Genomic DNA, 19,799 nt, shown 5'->3' on the forward strand with positions numbered 1-19,799 from the left:
TTAGAGCTGTAACACAGGATTCATGTCCTCCACTTATCTCCCATCCGAGGCCCTGATCTCTTAGCTCTTGAATCCTTTCACAGAGAGATGGCTCAATCTGAATGAGATTCTCACATTGCAGATGAAGATTAGTTTAGATACTCGATCAGGTCATCCACTAAGATGCTTTCTGAGAAAGCAGACTGTAGAGGAACAATGAGTTTCTTCTGAGTGACCACTAAATTAAGTCAGTGTGAAGGGTCCACAGCTGGTTTAGATAGAGAAGTGAGTGTAGTGTGGGTGTACGGGTTGGATTTAAGCTTCTCTCATTGCTTTGAAGTTCTTCACATTTCCCTTACAAGCATAGGAACCACAGTGCTGGCAAATGACAATAAAAGCTTAAAGTTTCATTTATTTTAAGAAAACAACAGACATTTGGCATGATGCTGCTCAAGTCAATCTCTTAGCTCAGAGCCATAGTATTCCAGGCTAAGCAGTTAGGAATTTCTTGCCTTCTTCAATGTTATCAATCATTCTCTCTGAAACGGTTAAAGGCATATGGTGTGAGATCAGCCAGGGCTTGTTGTACTTAATACAGACAACCAGATCATTAATTTTATGATATCAAATGTTTATAACACCACAAAACCAAAACTTATCCAATTATCCAGTTACTTAGTCTTGTCCTCTCAAGAGCTCTAGATGTTTAGATGACTGTTGGCTGCTGTATGTCCATTCTACAGGAGATACAAATGAAGTACATGGATGGACGGGTCAAATTAATGAATGAGATTCTGAATGGTATTAAAATCTTGAAGTTCTATGCTTGGGAAAAGGCCTTTCTGGAGCAGGTCCTGGGATACAGAGAGAAGGAGCTCAAAACTCTGAAGAAATCGCAGATCTTATACTCAGTGTCCATTGCCTCCTTCAACTCCTCGTCCTTCCTGGTGAGAAAAGAGAGTGTTTCTAAAATATAAGCCTCAGGGCTGTCACTTTTAATGTAGACATGTGGGAAAGAAAAAGAAAAATTTACATTAAACAGAGGTAATGACTGTAAACTTACCTTTATGGAAGACAGCACATGATATAATTGAAGCGACTCATCTTGAAATTGACTTTGTGATTTGTTCTCAGTTTTGACGGTGATTGTAATTTCCATTCTTTGCCAGATTGCTTTTGCTATGTTTGGAGTTTATGTGCTTATTGATGATAAGAATGTTCTGGATGCTCAGAAAATCTTTGTGTCAATGGCTATCATCAACATCCTGAAAACTCCACTGAGCCAGCTTCCTTTCGCCATGAGCACAACCTTGCAGGTAAAGATGACATGAACTCCAATACCATTTACCTTCTGCCCTGATTATTTAAGGATGCTGTTTCTGTTTAGTTAGCCTATTCCTTTATTTCAGGATTCTGACAGACTACTGATATTTAATTGATTTAAATGTACAAATTATTCCTGTGTTCCAGGCTGTCGTCTCTCTCAAGCGTCTGGGGAAATTTCTCTGTCAAGATGAGCTCAAACCAGACAATGTATCTAGAGATCCATTTAAATCCGGTGAGTGGTCACCTGATAACATACTTTACTATTCAACAGATCAGTATGGCTAAAAACAGACTCAGTATTGTCAGTACCCAGTGAGACTCTGTCCTTCTCTTCCTTCCGTCAATAAAAAATATGAATGAAAGCAAGACTAACAATAGTTTGGCAATAGCCTCGAAATTTCACAGTTGGATGATAGTGCTGTCTCACTTCCTCCAACTGGCATTAGCTCCAGTGAGATCTCTGAATGTTCATTGGATAACACAACAGGAGTGTGGTATCAGTGCAGTGTGATCTGCTACAATAATTAAAGGCAAATAATTTGTTTAATCCATCAAAGGTTTGCTTGTTTTGGATGGCTGGTGAAAATAGTTATTTTGAAGATGAAGCTAATTAGATTATGTAATTAAAGTGAGTATATGATTTCACAAGCTGCTGTAGAGGTCTAGTTAGCCAGAAGAACTCACCTTAATTATAAGTGTTCTGTCTCTCCAGAACAATTTGTGCTTGCAACACAGGTGTGCAGATTTCTTCCAGAAATTAACTGTTATGGGAAGTGATTAAAAGGAATAGTTCACCCAAAAATGAAAATTCTCTCATTACTCACTTACCCTGATGCCATCCCAGATGTGTATGACTGTCTTTCTTCAGCAGAACACAAATTAAGATTTTTTTTGAGAAATGTTGAAGCTCTATAGGTCCATATAATGTAAGTAAATGGGTGCCATCAGGCTGCTGGCTGTTTGATGGCCCAAAAGGCATATTTAGGCAGCTGAAAAGTAATCCACATGACTCCAGTCGATCAATTAATGTCTTCTAAAACAAACCGATAGGTTGGTGTCAGAAACAAATCAATAATTAAAACGTTTTAAACTTTACATCATTGCTTCCACCCAGCGCTGAATTGCTGTTTAACTAACAAATTAACTAACTCTTGCGTGATGTTCGTTCCTCCGTTGTAAACAAAGAGCATGCTTGCAACTTCTCGCGTGAACGCGCCATAACACTTACGTCACTGATGCGTTGACTGCGATTTTTTAACGTTAATAAAGTTTTAATTATTGATTTGTTTCTTACACCAACCTATCAGTTTGCTTCAGAAGACATTATTTGATTCACTGGAGTTGTGTGGATTACTTTTATGCTGTCTAAATATGCCTTTTGGACCGTCAAATAGCCAGCAGCCTGATGGCACCCGTTTACTTACATTATAAGGACCTACAGAGCTTTAACATAATTTATGTTTTGCTGAAGAAAGACAGTCATAAACATCTGGGATGGCATCAGGGTAAGTGAATAATGAGAGAACTTTCATTTTTGGGTGAACTATTCCTTTAATGAAAAATATTTTTATTTTATTTTCCTCTTTCATTGGTCATTTTTCCACTTTCTCTTTCAGGTGAGGATGGTTTAGTGTTTGAGAATGGAACTTTCAGCTGGTCAAAAGATGGCCCTCCATGTCTAAAAAGGTATCATGATCCAGAACGTTTCCACAAGACACCTGAAAAAACAATTAGACAATTAGTATTGAAGCTTCTGCAACTCCCCACTCAGTTCCTCTTGTGTTTGTGTGTGTGTGTGTGTGTGTGTGTGTGTGTGTGTGTGTGTGTGCAGGATCAGCGTTAAAGTTCCCTGTGGTTCACTGGTTGCTGTCGTCGGCCATGTCGGCAGTGGAAAATCCTCGCTGCTTTCTGCCATGCTCGGAGAAACTGAAAAAAGAAGCGGGACTGTCTCTGTCAAGGTAATTACACTAATTAACTGTAGCTTTTTTTAAATCATGGTATTATTTAGGACTGGATAAAAATATTGATTTTCTGATGCATCGTGATCTTCATTAAAACGATATCGATATCTATTCTTAAATCCCATGATCTATCTTTTACTCTATGCGCAATCCTCTACTACAAAAGAGAGAAGAAGAAAATAGTTAGCATTTGCACCCAAATTTACACTATTTCAAAAGTTTGGTTTGACACGTTCTGTGTGTCCAATGACAAGATCCACGCAACCCATTTGTCATTAAATAATGTCACTTTTAATACCCTTTCTGATCTTTACAGTCAGTTGTTTATCAAAAACAACAAAAAAGAAACATTTAATTCTAATCACGTAAAGCCATTCAAATTCTCTCTAGATAATATGCGCTAATTTACAGACGCTCTTTAGAAAAATGCCGGTTTTCTAAAAGAGACAGTACCGGTTTTTAGCACGTGTTCAACCAGTCAATGTAAATACAAAATACCTGCCAGGAACATTTAACAAAATATAATATATGCATTATATTATCATATTTATTGATGGAATACATTGATTTGTTTATTTTTTAAAAAGCTCAGATGTGCCCAAAATGATATGACATAAATATTTTCTTATTGTACCTAGTTAGAAGGTCCCCTGTATAATTAACAGCATTAGCTGGGAGAGAATTTCTTTCATATGAAAGCATAATGGATCAAAATCTAATCGAATTGGGAAATCTGTATCAATACTCAGCCATAGCATTTTTGATTGGCATGTTATGATTATATAGTTATGAGACTTAAAATACAGCCCTATCTTTAATGTACATAAAGAGTACATTAATATATTGTAATTATAATATATATAATATATTTAGCCTTACAGTTGGTGTTTTCTCTGCATTTTTCACACCTCTGTCTATTTAGGGCTCCATTGCTTACGTTCCCCAGCAAGCTTGGATCCAGAATGCCAGCCTGCAGGACAACATTCTGTTTGGAAAGGAAAAGAAAGAAAGTTGGTACCAGCGAGTGCTGGAGGCATGTGCCCTGCTACCTGATCTAGACAACCTGCCTGCAGGAGATGCCACTGAGATCGGAGAGAAGGTAAGAAATCTGGAACCTTAGCCAAAGTTGGGAACTGAACCAGTAGGAGCTGAAGTAAATAAGATTCATTAGTCTTATCCATTCAAAATGATCATAAGCCCTGTTGAAAAGACCAGCACTGCTGATCATAAGGATATGTTGTGTTTGAGATGTTGGTCCCCAGCATGGGATGTCCCCACAAGCTTCTCAACAGGCTTAACCAGCAAGACGTCCTTGGTCAACCAGCTTCATCAGAAAGATCATGCTACATGCAACATTTTTTGTTGGTGAACAACATCGGTCCACCAGCTAGACCAGCACTAAGACAGCAAAAATCAGCATAAACCAGCATGGGAATTCATACTGGTCTTTTCAGCAGGGAGACCATCACCACTGAGAATGCATCAGTATATAAATCTAGAGATTTTTTGTTTTGTTTTGTTTTATTGCTTTTTTGCTAGGGTATAAATTTGTCCGGAGGGCAGAAACAGAGGGTGAGCCTAGCACGTGCTGTTTACCGAAAAGCTGATGTCTATCTACTTGATGACCCTTTGTCTGCTGTGGATGCACATGTTGGTCAGCACATCTTTAACAAAGTCATTGGACCCAAGGGCATACTAAGAGACAAGGTGACTATCACTGTAGGGTGTAGCCTGCAGTTGGAGTGGGGGTCATTTTCTTGCTCATACTCACAAAATATTCCAAAATCTAACATCAAGTATTTTTAACAGACACGGGTTTTGGTGACCCATGGAATGAGTTTCTTGCCTCAGGCGGATTTGATCCTGGTTCTGGTAGATGGGGAGATCACAGAAAGAGGCTCATATCAGGAGCTTTTGAACCGGAATGGTGCTTTTGCTGATTTCATCCACACCTTTGCAAACTCTGAAAGAAAAGAGTGCCTTTCAGAGGCCTTTAAAAGAGGTAATTTTCCTGTGCTGAGAGGTCAAGTATTTTGCTACAACTTCATTTCACACCATGAAGCTAACTGTCATATCCAAATGATATGACTTAATAACTGAATTAACATAACGGAATAAACCTTACATTTAACTATTTTCATTGGTTTTTATGTTGAAATCATTCAATTGCAGGCTCCAGAAAGTCCTTAAGATTAAGTGTTGCAGACTTCATGCCGTTCTCCAGGGATCTGTCCCAAGAGCAGCTCATTGGGTATGTGATTTCAGTGCTAATGTGGATAAATGCCTATGACATTAAATGACATGCAGTAAAGAGAAGCTTACTCTGATATTGGTGCTGAATGGCTGGGTTTAAAGTTGGCTGACCAAGATAGTCTGTTAAAACTAAAGTGTGTGATTTCTGAACCTCTAACATCACCAAACGCAACTGCAAAAATAATCACTGCTTTCAGATTCCAGAAAACTCTCCCCCATCTTACATTGGCTGAACGATCAGATGGTCTTGCCCCAAACTCCCACCATTGGTCAAGCTGATGTACTGTATTTGGCTTGACAGGCTGCTCAAATAAACAAAGGACTGTTTTGATAGTGCCACTGAGTTACACTTTTAGGTGAAATCAACCTTCAAATGGTTTACTTATAGTTGACCATGCATATTAAGCTGAAATATGAGAGCGAATTTTAACATGGAAAAAACAACTCACATCAGCTTTAAAGTTACAGTCTGTAGCGAATAGTAAAACTTTGTGGCTGAGCACACAACAAGACAACAAAGACATCATACCACTCACAGTCAGCTGCAACACTTACAGACCTGAAATTTCAGAAACAAAAATTCTGATTACATGTTGATTGATTGATAACTCATCTCTCTTTTAGTGGTGACACAAACAGCATTACAATGCAGAGCGTCGAGCCGCTACCCGATTCTGATGAGGACCAAATCCCAGAAGACCTAGGGAAACTGACTAAGGTTGATAAAGCACGGATAGGCAGAGTAAGATCATTAGTTTTAAAACCTAACTCTTAAAAAATTACAAATTCCCATTTTTATTAATCACAGATGTCTGACTTATGATATTTTGTCTCCATTTTCGCTCTATCCCTATAGGTCAAACTTGAGATGTACATTGAATACTTCCGCACCATTGGTTTGCCTTTGATAGTTTCCATAGTATTCCTCTATGCCTTCCAACAAGCTGCATCTCTGTGTTATAATTACTGGTTAAGCTTGTGGGCTGATCAGCCTGTCATCAATGGCACTCAGTTAAACACAGATTTGAAACTGGGAGTTTACGGAGCGCTCGGTTTTGCTCAAGGTCAGTAGAATCTAAAGAGTAGTTTTGTCTCAAATTGAACACTAATGATTTTTTTTACTACACGTAAGCATTCAGCATTTTCCTACTCATGGAAATGACATTTCAAATGCATGCGATGTGTTGCTGCTAGCTTCAATCCAACACTTACTCTATATCTTAAATAACATACATGTTCACACAGCATGGGGTGATGGTATAGAATTCAGTTCAAATGTGCAAGGTGCTGTCTTCCCAGAAGTTTCAGTAGTTGCCACATTCACCAATTGTTTTGTCAGGCCAGCATTGTGGTCAGGTAACCCTGCCCTACTGCTACGTGGGGCAAGCCGTAACTGTCCAACATGCAACATTCCATTTTTTGGTTGAATATCATCTGGGTACTCGTCATACTCTTAATCTTGTTGCATTTTACCCACACTACTTACAATACAAAATGGCGCAGAGTAGTGCAGAAGTATGCTATTTGAGACACCTTTTGTGTTTTCCTCCAACAGTTTCAGTTTTGATCTATGTTTACATATTTGTACACAAAATTGGTGTCATTCCTGAATGTAACATTTCTTCATGACACCACTGGTCATTGTCTTCCTTTTTGTTGCATTTTAGGAATCGCCATATTCGGTACTACTGTGGCCATCTCCTTAGGGTGCATCATCGCCTCCCGTCATCTTCACCTGGAGCTTCTAAACAACGTACTTCACTCCCCCATGTCGTTCTTTGAGTCCACCCCAAGCGGCAACCTCCTCAATCGCTTTGCGAAAGAGATAGACGCCATAGACAATATGATCCCAGATGGGCTAAAAATGATGCTGAGTTACTTCTTCAAACTAATGGAAGTCTGTATTATCGTGCTGATGGCCACTCCTTTTGCTGCTGTTATCATCCTCCCTATGGCATTCCTCTATGCTTTTATACAGGTATGCATGAATCTGCATTTATTGGGTTAAGGAAAGGAGGTTAATTTGCTAACCGCAAATGCAGGCATTCTAGAAGATTCTACAACCCACCTGCTGAGTCCAACAATAACTGAATCTACCGGGAATGTTGGAAATCATTAAAAGTCCTGGTTGGGTTTTGACTGTAATCTCTCTCTATCTCGCTCTTTTCACCCTTGAAGAGTTTCTACGTGGCCACATCTTGCCAACTGCGGCGGTTGGAGTCAGTGAGTCGCTCTCCCATCTACACACACTTAAACGAGACTGTGCAGGGTGCCAGTGTCATCCGGGCATTCAATGAACAGTCACGCTTCATCATGGGTGCCAATCACAAGGTGGATCATAACCAAACTGCTTACTTCCCCCGTTTTGTAGCCACAAGGTTAGTCTTAAAGAGGTTCAAGCAAATTCAGTTTAACAATTACAATAACTACTCTAATCTACTCTCAGAAACAAATAGATGTAATGTTTGGTCACATTCATCTTTGCACAGCGAAGTTCTGCTGGTGAAATACAATCATCTCAATGGGAATCCATGTGATCAGGAATTTTGCTTGATGGACTTCCGGTGGCAAAGAAATTTCCCTACAGGAATTTCATGTGGGGTTTAAGTTTGGTGCACTTTGACATGCAAATTCTCAGTGTTGATTAATAGCAAGCTGCTTGGTTTGGCAGTGACCTCTGAGTGGGAGGTCCTTCGTACATAGCACGTGCAGGTTTCACACTCTCTTCTCATCCACCCATGCCTTCTTCGCCTGCAAAATTTCACTGTGCAAGGGTGAATATGTTCGAGCCGTTAGAAGGCGTTCACGCAAGATGCATACTTGCATTAAAAAACAGGTAGATGAAGTACAATGAAATGGAACAGAATGCAGAGATCGGAAGAAAAAAAAAAACATGAGATGTGATGCTATGACCAAAGACATCCATCTGATCCATGTGTACATAGACCAACAGTTAAAAAACAGTGCTGACAGAATGCAAAAACACATCCTGATTGAAAATCCCCTGACAAGGAACCTTACTATGTACTGTGGTAGGCATATTATGAAGTACATATTGATGTATTTGCATTGTGCTGACATTTAACCTCATTTGGTGATGTCTTTCGGTGCAGGTGGCTGGGTGTGAATCTGGAGTTTCTGGGTAATGGCATTGTTCTTGCTGCTTCGATTCTTTCTGTGATGGCAAAAGGAACCCTGAGTCCTGGGATGGTTGGTCTGGCTGTGTCACATTCACTTCAGGTGGGAATCTTTACAAATATTTCAGTGCAGAATCCAATATTACAAACACAAATATTATGAGAGCTAATGAAGAGATTGTATGTGGCAGCTTCTCTCTTGCAATGTTCACCCTCAAACCTCAACTTCAAAATTGACTTTCACACTTGCACAAGTGCTGCTGTAGAGTATTTTTTAATTTGTGGTCAGCCTTTTTCAAATTGTAATGCAGAGAAGAAAATACAGTCATTAAACGTAGTTCAGCTGTGTTACACAAGGACAAAGCAAAACAGATCCTCCAATGTGATCCTTTTATTTTAAACTTCTGAAATGCATTTACTGTCTTTCAGGTGACAGGATTCCTGAGCTGGATCGTAAGGTCATGGACAGATGTAGAGAACAACATTGTGTCGGTTGAGAGAGTAAAGGAGTATGCAGACACACCGAAAGAGGTGTGTGTGAAATGTGCACCCTAATTCAAAATAAAAAAAAATGTATTAATTGAATAGTGGAAAAAGATCAGAGAGAATATTTTAGGTCACCATTTGTTAAGCACCAATTTTTCATTGTCGGCCCACAGTATAGATACATAATACCATTATATTGTCTGGTCCGTGGTCAGAGCAAGCATTTTAAGAGTTACCTTTTCACTTTGAATGCTATTATTTACAGGCAGCATGGACCATAGAAGGAAGTTCTTTGCCAACATCTTGGCCTCAAACAGGGACAATAGAGTTTCATGAATATGGTCTTCAATACCGCAAAGGCCTGGAGTTGGCCTTGAAGGGCATCTCTGTCCGAATCCAAGAGCGAGAGAAGGTACAAGTGGACAGTTTGTTCAAATAAACTAATAATAATAATAAACTTCTCTACAAATATAATCCGTACCTTGTGGTATTTAAAGGGATGGTTCACGCAATCTGTCATCATTTACTCACCGTCATAGCATTCCAAACCCATATTTACTTACTTTCTTCCAATATAGGAGATGTTTGACAGATGTCTAGGCTGCTCCTTTCCATCAAATAAAAGCATATTTTGAGCAAGGGCTGTCAATTTCCAATATGGAACAAAGAAACATAAAATTACTTGTGCACTATATTCCAAGTCTTCTGAAGCCATACAATAGCATGAAATCTGTGTTGTTATTCACTCAAAATCGTCTCCCCCATGGCTCTCAAATCTCATTTGTGCATGCGCATATTCAAACTTTGAGATTTTGAGGGCTGCATAAGGGGAAAATTTCCAGCTAATAACCATTTAAATTTCAGTGTGCTCATCACAGAAATATATGGAAAAGAGCAGCTTGGAAACTCTACATAATATCTTATTTTGTGTTTTATGGAAGAAAGAAAACCATACAGGTTGGAACGGCATAAAGGTGGTAAGTAAATGGTGACATCATTTTAATTCTGGGTGAACCATTGATTTTAGCTCAAGAGAGGACAAAGATGAAGCAATATTTTCCTAACCATTTGATGATATCATTAGGATGTAACAGTGAAAAGCACATTACGGTAATTATACTTGTCAAACATTTGGTGGGATTGTGGTGATGCAAAGTCTTACTGATCATATCTTAAGTAATTTCTTTGTCTGGAGGTTAAGCAATGTTGAAAAATTCCCACAGTCTCACTCTTTGGTTCCTTTTATCCTCACAGATTGGTATTGTGGGAAGAACTGGTGCTGGAAAGTCATCTTTGGCTCTTGGAATTTTTCGGATCTTGGAAGCAGCAAAAGGAGAGATCTACATTGATGGAATCAATATTGCAGAAATCGGGCTTCACGATCTAAGATCCCGGATCACCATCATTCCACAGGTAAGTAGAACTGAGACCTGCCATTACTGTTGGTCATTTCTTCACAGTCAAATATTTAATTTTTCTCTTTTTAGTGACTCCCCATCAAACTCTTCTCTTTAGTCCACCGATTGGAACACAAATGACTCAATAGTTGCTTCTCATCTTCACACTGTGGCAGTATTTCAATATGTTATGAGGATCTATCCATTCCACACTAATCTGTTTTGTAATTTTACTATTCTCACAGGACCCAGTGCTGTTTTCTGGATGTCTCCGAATGAACCTTGATCCGTTTGATGCCTACTCTGATGAGGAGGTGTGGAATGCCCTGGAACTGGCTCACCTCAAAAACTTTGTGTCAAATCTTCCAGATAAACTCAATCATGAGTGCTCAGAGGGAGGAGAAAACCTAAGGTATGAGGATCCAAGATTTCGAGTTGAACCATAGCATTAAATAATACATATCCACTGGGTTAATCATGGTGAATGGTAAAAGGACCAACTTGTTGATTACGAAAAATATGACATTTTGCACATACCTAGAATGGTAACTTAGTGCTGTGTTCTCCTTTAATCCTGCAGTCTCGGTCAGAGGCAGCTGGTATGCTTAGCAAGAGCTCTTCTCCGAAAGACAAAAATTTTGGTGTTGGATGAGGCAACAGCTGCATTGGACCTGGAGACAGACACCCTGATCCAGTCTACCATCCGCAGCCAGTTTGAAGATTGTGCTGTTCTTACCATAGCACACCGCCTCAATACCATTATGGACTACACAAAGTATGTCATGACCATAACCATACAACAATGGTTCCCAAAATTTTCATACCACACAGCCGCTTTTTATCTTTGATTATTGTCAGTCACCACATCAAACTATCTCACCTAAACATGGTAATAGGCATAATAACATTTGTATAACTGTAATAAAATCCAATTTGTGCATAAAAATACTGTAAAACTGTAAATTAGAATACTTGTAAAACAAATAGTGATTGTAGATTCTTACCTTCTCATGTGGCACACTATTCAGTAAAAGTGAGTTCCACTCCCGCATTAAGTTTTACCTGCATACTTTCAGAGTATGTACTGTATTACATGAAGAACTTACTTCTCGACCATTAATAAAGCACATTCTTTAGGTATGCATATACTGTATGTAGTTTACATTTCCGGACATATTTAATATGGGAATGTGGGCAGTGTCCTGTTACCTGCATGAAATATGAACAATAACATTAAACAATAACAAAAAATATAATATTTTATATATATATATATATATATATATATATATATATATATATATATATATATATATACGTATATATAAAGTAGTACAATTTATCAACGACTTTTAAAGGGATAATATACCCAAAAATGTAAATTCTCTCATCATTTATTCAACCTCCTGGCACCCCAGATGTGTATGACTTTCCTTCTGATGCAGAACACAGATTAATATTTTTAAAAGAATATTTCAGCTCTGTAGGGCAATACAGTACAAGTGAATGGGTGCCAAAAGTTTGAAGCAAAATCCACATAAAGGGAGCATAAATGTAATCCATACGACTCCAGTGGTTAAACCCATGTATTCAGACACAATATGATAGGTGTGGGTGAGAAACAGATCAATATTTACAGTAAGTAATTTTTATCAGCAATTCTACTCTCTGCCCAGTAGGGGGTGATATGCACAAAGAATGTGAATCACCAAATACAGAACAAGAAGAATGGGAAAGTGAAACTGAAGTGGAGATTGACTGAGATGGGAGGAGAATTTATAGGAACAAAAAGACTTAACAATGTATCTGTTTCTCACCCACACCTGTCATATCACTTCAGAAGACATTGATTTAACACTGGAGTCATCTGGAGTACTTTTATTTTGCCCTTATGTGGACTTTGGAGCTTCAAAATGTTGGCACCCATTCACTTGCATTGTATGGACCTACAGAGCTGAGATATTCTTCTAAAAATGTTCATTTGAGTTCAGCAGATGAAAGAAAGACACACATCTGGGATGGTATAAGGGTGAGTAAATGATGAGAAAAGTTTCATTTTTGGGTGAACTATCCCTTTAACTTTCTTTGTAGGCTACCAACAGTATGGCACTTACACTTGAAAAGTCTGCCTTTTCCCCCACCATTTTGAATCAAACAGTTCCTCAGCGCCTTATGTGATATTAAAAGTTAGAAATTGTTTTAGTCACAAAATTAAATGACAAAGTGGCACACTGAATGCGTTTTGCCTGTTTTTATGTAACATTCACTAGTCTTGGCACCTGTTTCGCTGTCCAGTATGGCTGTTTTTTTGTTTGTTTGTTTGTTTTTTTTTGTTTTTTTTTGTTTTTCCAGTGTCGCAGCTGAAGCAGTTTTTTTTTTTTTTTTTTTTTTTGCTGTCTTGTCAAATTAAAAAGAAATTAAACTCTTAAAAATTCGTTTCTTTTTTTTACTAGTTAAAAACGCGTCTCGAGACCCATTCTTTTATTTCGTGGTGCTGCCTCTAGCTTTTTGTAGCACAAGGACGGGTTCTGTGTGAGCGACCCGGAACTTATTTTTTTTTTTTGTCTATAAAATACTAACATATGTGACGTGTTAAAGAGGTACATATATATATATATGCACCAAAGTTTGAGAACGACACAGGAATGCATATTGCATATTACGCACACGTTTGAATAATTGATTTCAACTTGTGATCTTCTCTGTTTTCACAGGGTAATTGTTATGGATAAGGGACATATACTGGAGATGGATTCTCCCACTAACCTGATAGCAAAGAGAGGCCAGTTTTACTACATGTGCAGAGAAGCTGGGCTCTTGTGAACTTGTGGACGGACACTGACATCGGAAACCAACTGTCTTCTGGCGCCCCCTTGTGGTGAAAGCGAAGAACCTGCAGCCTCTCGGTAATTCATGTAAAAAGCACAGAGTGGACCTCAAATTACCCACAAACTGGTGCTTCACAAGGGGAAAAAACTGGAGACTTGCAGTCCAATTTTCACCACACCTACATATAGTGGAAGTGGTTATCTTGATAAATTTTTACTAAAGCTAAGATGTAACCATCTACTCAGGTTTACTGCCTTCTCCATGGGCATAGTAACTCTATGCAGCTCTTTAGGGATATGAGAAAATACTTTACCATTCCTGCTCAGATTTCAGGTTCTCCTGTCAAAAGATAAAGATGCTTTTAACTTTGTTTGTAGGGTTACACAATAGAAAGGTTTAGTTGATTGAAATCTGAAAATATTACATCAAATAAAATGAAAGTATCTTTTCCAACTATGCATTGAACCTATGGTGAAAGAATGTGAAAAGCTGACATGCAAAATATATTTTTTTACAAGTAACTTTGGAACAAATCAAAGAAGGCAATTCTATAAGCTCTAGTAGTTCCATACAAAGTGCTCTTTGTAGTATTCCAGACTGTAAGTTATGTGAAGAATCATAAAAAAAAAAAAAAGAGGACAAATATGTTTACAAACATATTGCCACATATACTTGACCTGAAATTCCCTGAAAAATACCAGACTCCCACTCAGACACCAGTTAAAGCTTTAACGAGAGGGTTTAGGGAGCAAAACAGTATGGTCGCCCAAGTGGTTGTGGTGTTTGTTCGTTTCAGCCAAAGGAAACATAAAATGGGCAATAATGGCTGGATGAAAGAACATGCAATCTGTACACTATAAGATGGTGTTAATTAAACATCTCCATAAACTGCTGAATGATAAAATAGTTGCAGTTTTAATATCTTAAGAAATATTGTTTACCTCAGTTTTAAGGCAAGATTTTTATTTAGCAGTGTTGCACTTCACAGAGTTCCCACTCTTTTCAAGGCACAATTTTCCAGGATATTTCCAGGGCATTTTGTGCCCAACGGGTGTAATATTTAAGCAAAAACACACAAGCGGTCATGATGTATATAGTGGTTACTGTATGGATATTTTTCCTAATTCTGTATTCGAGAGTTTAATAAAATGTTATTATCAAAATGATGTCTAATAAAATCAGTTCAAAAAACTTAAATCAAATAAAAACAGAATTATTTTAATTCATTTAATTTTTCAACATAACATTGCATTGTTTTATCAAATGAAGTGTTTTTCCCCGAAAATCTTCACAGCACTATCAGAAACACACAAGATACAAATTACAGTAAATATTACATATTACAAATATTACAATACATTGTTGTTTTTTTCCCCCATTTCACATATCCATTTAAATCGAGCTTTTATTTTGCCATTTCTGTGTTTTTGACCATAGTCTCACTTCCAGATAAAAGTTCGCTACATGGCCAAGTGTGATTATTAAACCCCAAACAACGAGACACATGCGCAGAGCGCGCATGTTGATCATGATGATGAGGTGTTTTCAGTGTATGAGCGGAGGCTTCACACATTCACTTTAAAGCACGCAGCACATGAAGATTATATATTAATTGAATTGCAGCCTTTTGCGGTTTAATAAACTAGGACATATCATGTTAATGTAATTAATTGTGCATTTAAACATTTATTTTCATCCCCAATATATGGCATTTTTTACGACTAATATCAGTGATTCAGTCCACATATATTTACAAAATGAATTCCGAAGGTCTTTTTTTTAATAATTATTTACAACTCAAATGTTTTCTAGTTAACATTACAGCAAAGTTGGAATGAAATAAATAATATTTTGCACTGTAGCATCATCCTATCATTCAGATTTGTAGTGCTGTTAAACTATTTCATCGGAGCAAAGCAGAGATGACATCAGCTGAGCAGAGAATGTATGTGACAGGGCTGTTCATGACAATCAACTGTTGATGTTTAACAATGTGAAGCCGCAGGTAGTGACAAATCGTGTGTTTGACATCTATCCCGAGTCCCGATCATTACCATATTTCTGTGCATGAAACAAAAACCTTGTTAGTGACAGTCAAACAGTTTTAATATTATAAATTATTTTCCAGGACATTCAGGTCATTTTCTCATTTTCCACGACTGGAAAACTGCATTGCCAAATTTCAGGATTTCCAAGACGTGTGGGAACCCTGACTACAATTTAAGAGAAATCCCAATGTTATACAACTTCAGTTCTCTGTAACCGTTACTGTAGATTTTTAGAAATATACTTTAAACTTAAACGTGGACACGAAAAGACATTGCATCTCATAACACTATGCAAAAAAGCTACGTGTGACATGTACATTATTTTATTTATATATTTAATCTTTGACACTTCATCTCATGTTTTGTATGTTTATACATGTAAATAAAGAATTTTTGACATCTTGTTAAAGGATGCATCATTGTGCTTATCAAAGATTTTCTACAGTTTTAGACATGCCATCAAACAATTATGGACACATTCTTTGGACATGATGAAGAAGCCTCACCAAGAAATGAGTACCAAACTATATTTATTGTTTACAGTAGTAAAGGACAACAAAACAAATGTACAAATCAGTACAGAAAGATGCCAACATCCGGAAATCTTTGAGTCAACCCTTAAAAACCTCTCTCCCTGTGAACCGTATGAAGTACAGTGGGAGGGGTAGCGATGTTAAAAGAGATTAGACCAGTCCTTGAGTGATGGATACATTTCTGCAACAAAGCTTGAAATGGTTCCCTTTTGTTTAGCTTCAAGATCTGGTAGTAGTTTTGGGATTTAAAAAGAAAAAAAAGGGACGTATTGGTCTTTTAGGACATTCCTGCCTCCTCTGTCAAGATATGGGAGAAAATGGGAATGGTAAATGGATATATTTCTACAGACATTTTAAAAGTATGAACTTAGAAGTCGTTGGTATAATCGTGCCCTTGTCAGACAATCAGAGCACCATCTTTGGGGTTTGGTCCAGAAGGTTTCTCTGCAAATTGTGTCATGTAGCGAGTCTCTTCACTTTTAAATGACCATCACAACAGTCCACAGTCCCGCTCTTGCAGTGAGCTCCAATTAGAAGCAGCCCCATTAAAAAAGGCAGATGAATACAACACTGGTTGAACTTATTTCTACGACACATACAGGCAAATAGAATCTGAGCTGAAACAGGCCTACTTAAAGCTCTTTAGAATAAGGGGTGAAAAACAAACAAACACTAAGTGTCCCCCACCTTTTATTGGGCGAGTAAACTATGGGAGTCAATTGTTCCATTTTGGGCTTGTTCAGTGAATTAGCTGAACAACATTTAATCCAGCGGTCTAACAGATAGCAGACGAGGCTTGTGGACAATTTGAACAACTACACCCTCTGGCAGACATGTTGTGTTTGTTTTCCCACCACAGTAGCTGTCTAAACCATGTGTTTAAATATTGATCACAGGAAACACATTTTGATGCCCACTCTAGGAAAGCTAGAGACAACAAAAGAGAGAGAGAGAGAGAGAGAGAGAGAGAGAGAGAGAGAGAGAGAGAGAGAGAGAGAGCAGGGGAAATAATGTGAATGAAAACATCATGAGGATAAAATGGATAAATGTGGGGTCCATATGTTGTTGAGTTTTTAGCAGGAGCCGCCAGTTTGTTGCTGAAATACATCAATTGTGTCCTCGTCCTCCATCTCCAACTATCACAATACAAATGAGAAAACCTTTTTGTGACGATTTGGTACAGTCTATATAAATAAAATTGATAAATGGCAACATTTAACATCCAGTCACCGTGTTACAAATACAATGCATTTTCACCTGGAATTAATAAAGTTTTAAATCAAAAAATGATGATCAGGAATTTTATAGTGCCTTCAACACACACTCACCTGCGCAGGTGTGTCTGTCTCGTTTATTGGCTGGCCGTCAAACCTAAATCTAATCTGTCTTATTGACAAACCCTATAAGAAAAAAGTACTTGTGTTAGGGCTCAAAGAGAAGGAAAGTCTGATGGATTTACAGAGATGGGTCAAGAGATGTTAAAAATCTTTATAAGTGTCAAACTATTTTTCTTCATTAAGGGCCAATATTTAGCCCCATCGATTTGATTTTCAGGGTAATTTTGTACCTTTACGAGGGCATACTTTTCTTAACCATTTAAAAAAAATAGTTAAGAATTACCATAAGAATTAAATAAACATATTTATGACATAGTATGTATAACTAGGACTATAATAGAATATTAAGAACTATTTCAGAACTATTATAATTTTTTTACCAATTAAAATACTTTTACTCCTAAAGAAATGTTTTGTAATTCTGAAACACATGTATAAAATGAAGACCACTCACATGAGATGAGGACTCTAGGCATATCAGTAACCTTATAAAAGCCGCTTAATTCTACACTGGGCAGGGCCGCCCTCGTGTGGGCTGCCATTTTAGAATCACATGACCAGCTGAAAACTACTTGCTTAAACTCAGTAATTGTCTTGTTCTTGGACATTTTCACTCTTGGATTAAATTAATCATGGCTGATCGTGAAAAGTGAATTTATACAACGGCATCTATAACTGAAAACTACTGATTTTGAATGATGCTGCATCCACACCACTAGTTGTCACTAAGTCCAAGATGACAAACAAAAAGGGCACTTTAATGCAGCCCCATTCTGAATTTTGGTGGCATTTTTGCCCCGATCCCCCCTACATTTCTGACCCTACATTATACTTAATATATACAACTTATGACAATAACAACAATATGCTTCATTAAAAGGTTTCTGCGTGTAGTGATTTAAAAGTTTTCATTTGTATTGTATGATTTGATTGCCTACACAGCAGTCCTAAGTACGGTTCTTACCATGCATAGGGGAAATTAGTTATCTAGTACAGACGCCCAAAAAAACCTACCTGTCTCTCACAGTACGCTTTCATTAATTTGCTGAGCGGCGTGTGCCTTTTAATTTTGAACTGGACCACCGAGCCATCCTGGCCTGCCACCTTCAGATTGATGTGGTCATTCTCGGTTTTCACTCCCTCCTGAAATCACAATAAATGCATTGTGCATGAATAAGCAAGCACATAACACATAGGTCAAATTAATTTAGTGCATCTAAAAGTTTACTCTCATTTTAGATAACCAACCTACAGTAGAAAGGGGTGGGCTGCTTTTTGCACATATTTTGAAAAATGGCAAATGAGCAACTACTGAACAACTAGGCCCAGTGGATGCTAAAAGTTTCTTTTATAAGTGAACTTATTATTTGGACTCATTTTTAGCCCATCCTGGCCACCTTGTCATCCATAATATGTGCAGTGAATTCAGCAAGACGTGTAATCCACATACATCCACATGGTTCGTCTGAACATTTGTACTGAAAATCAGCCGCCTTCTCAAACACGGTTGCGGCTTGTGCGCCATTTTTAAGCATCTGGCGCAGCGAGGTGCAACTCAGAGCTCAATATCCAGAACTGAAAAATTAACGAAATGAGATTTTAGGTTGACCGCGGTCAATTAATGTTAAAATATACTTAATTCGTCGTATATATCGCCAAAAAGGAGGATTATCATTGTGTACTACAGAGCTCTTTCATATTTCGCTCCGCTGTTCTTGCGGCACTTCCTTACGCCAATGGCGTAACATGGCCGGTCAGCGCCACTCCGCTCTCACAAAGAAAAAGCCGCAAACGCTGAATTACACCGGGAGAGAAAAAATGCGCGGTACATACAACACAATGGCGCACTTCTCGATGCCCTCAATAAAACATGCTGCGATTCAACTACAGAGCTCAAAAATGAAAACGGATGGAGTTCGAATGAAAATTAGACAATGATTGCGTGCCGACCGCCCGAGTCCCGCATAAATGCGCAATCTAACTATTACAGCAAGGTTGCACAAAATGAAACTGGAACTCGGCCGCACGCGGCTCGTTTCAAGCCACGCTTTAAAGTTACAGTAAAATCACAAATCGGACACTCACCTTAGGTTTGTCTTCGGACATTTTAGCAGGTGTCTATTGGTCTGTGTTATGAAGTATAATGAACACAAGATGCGCTCTCAACACTGTAGAGCAACACAGCTGCCGACGGGGACGCGCTTTCCTTTACCTACTGTATCAATGATTGGATGGTTCCGGGTCACGTGACAGTCCTCTCATTCACGAGAGCGCGCAAAGCTCTGGCCCGGTTTATGGACCGCCCAGGTTATGGCAGAGTTAACTAGTCCATTTTCTGCTTTAAAAGAAGTTACCACTATGGGGAAAGGCCTTACATTTCGTCATTTGAAGACAATGGCGGTCAGTGTAATGGGCCCTGTTATGTTTACATGTGTTATGTGATGGTGATGAATATAACATGGTCAGGTTTCCCACTTTAATTATTAGTGGCAAGTGTTAGAAAAGACATAAAA

General features: G+C 38.1%; 2 protein-coding genes across 2 annotated transcripts in view; one reads left to right on the forward strand and one right to left on the reverse strand.

The window, feature by feature from the left end:
* The window catches only part of LOC127448949 (multidrug resistance-associated protein 1-like), a 29,633-nt gene extending 12,685 nt beyond the window's left edge, over positions 1 to 16,948 (forward strand). The window contains exons 12-31 of the mRNA XM_051711948.1: positions 723 to 926; positions 1,149 to 1,295; positions 1,450 to 1,537; positions 2,922 to 2,991; positions 3,137 to 3,263; positions 4,189 to 4,365; positions 4,806 to 4,973; positions 5,076 to 5,268; positions 5,439 to 5,517; positions 6,144 to 6,261; positions 6,376 to 6,583; positions 7,187 to 7,497; positions 7,698 to 7,897; positions 8,633 to 8,759; positions 9,086 to 9,187; positions 9,408 to 9,554; positions 10,397 to 10,555; positions 10,785 to 10,951; positions 11,120 to 11,314; positions 13,254 to 16,948. Coding sequence (XP_051567908.1) covers positions 723 to 926; positions 1,149 to 1,295; positions 1,450 to 1,537; positions 2,922 to 2,991; positions 3,137 to 3,263; positions 4,189 to 4,365; positions 4,806 to 4,973; positions 5,076 to 5,268; positions 5,439 to 5,517; positions 6,144 to 6,261; positions 6,376 to 6,583; positions 7,187 to 7,497; positions 7,698 to 7,897; positions 8,633 to 8,759; positions 9,086 to 9,187; positions 9,408 to 9,554; positions 10,397 to 10,555; positions 10,785 to 10,951; positions 11,120 to 11,314; positions 13,254 to 13,362 — 3,096 coding nt within the window. The 3' untranslated portion in view covers positions 13,363 to 16,948. The remainder of the gene's footprint in view (positions 1 to 722; positions 927 to 1,148; positions 1,296 to 1,449; positions 1,538 to 2,921; positions 2,992 to 3,136; positions 3,264 to 4,188; positions 4,366 to 4,805; positions 4,974 to 5,075; positions 5,269 to 5,438; positions 5,518 to 6,143; positions 6,262 to 6,375; positions 6,584 to 7,186; positions 7,498 to 7,697; positions 7,898 to 8,632; positions 8,760 to 9,085; positions 9,188 to 9,407; positions 9,555 to 10,396; positions 10,556 to 10,784; positions 10,952 to 11,119; positions 11,315 to 13,253) is intronic.
* Positions 15,930 to 19,513, reverse strand: LOC127448947 (small ubiquitin-related modifier 3-like). Its single transcript, XM_051711946.1, has 4 exons — positions 19,372 to 19,513; positions 18,301 to 18,429; positions 17,278 to 17,349; positions 15,930 to 17,085 (listed from the first exon to the last, which is right to left on the reverse strand). Exons 1-4 carry the CDS (start codon positions 19,390 to 19,392, stop codon positions 17,023 to 17,025), a joined length of 285 nt encoding a protein of 94 aa, XP_051567906.1. The 5' UTR covers positions 19,393 to 19,513; the 3' UTR covers positions 15,930 to 17,022.
* Between the last annotated feature and the right edge of the window lie 286 nt (positions 19,514 to 19,799).

Source organism: Myxocyprinus asiaticus, chromosome 12, assembly GCF_019703515.2.
Source record: "Myxocyprinus asiaticus isolate MX2 ecotype Aquarium Trade chromosome 12, UBuf_Myxa_2, whole genome shotgun sequence".
NCBI lineage: Eukaryota > Metazoa > Chordata > Actinopteri > Cypriniformes > Catostomidae > Myxocyprinus > Myxocyprinus asiaticus.

Bases quoted from the DNA above. Each gene is read 5' to 3' on its own strand.
- LOC127448947 (XM_051711946.1), bottom strand. From the start codon at position 19,392: ATGTCCGAAGACAAACCTAAG. The intron at 17,350-18,300 runs GTAGGTTTTTTT...TTTTTCTTATAG, and splicing joins AAGCGTACTGTGAGAGACAG to GGTTTGTCAATAAGACAGAT. The intron at 17,086-17,277 runs GTGAGTGTGTGT...GTATTGTGATAG, and splicing joins AGACAGACACACCTGCGCAG to TTGGAGATGGAGGACGAGGA.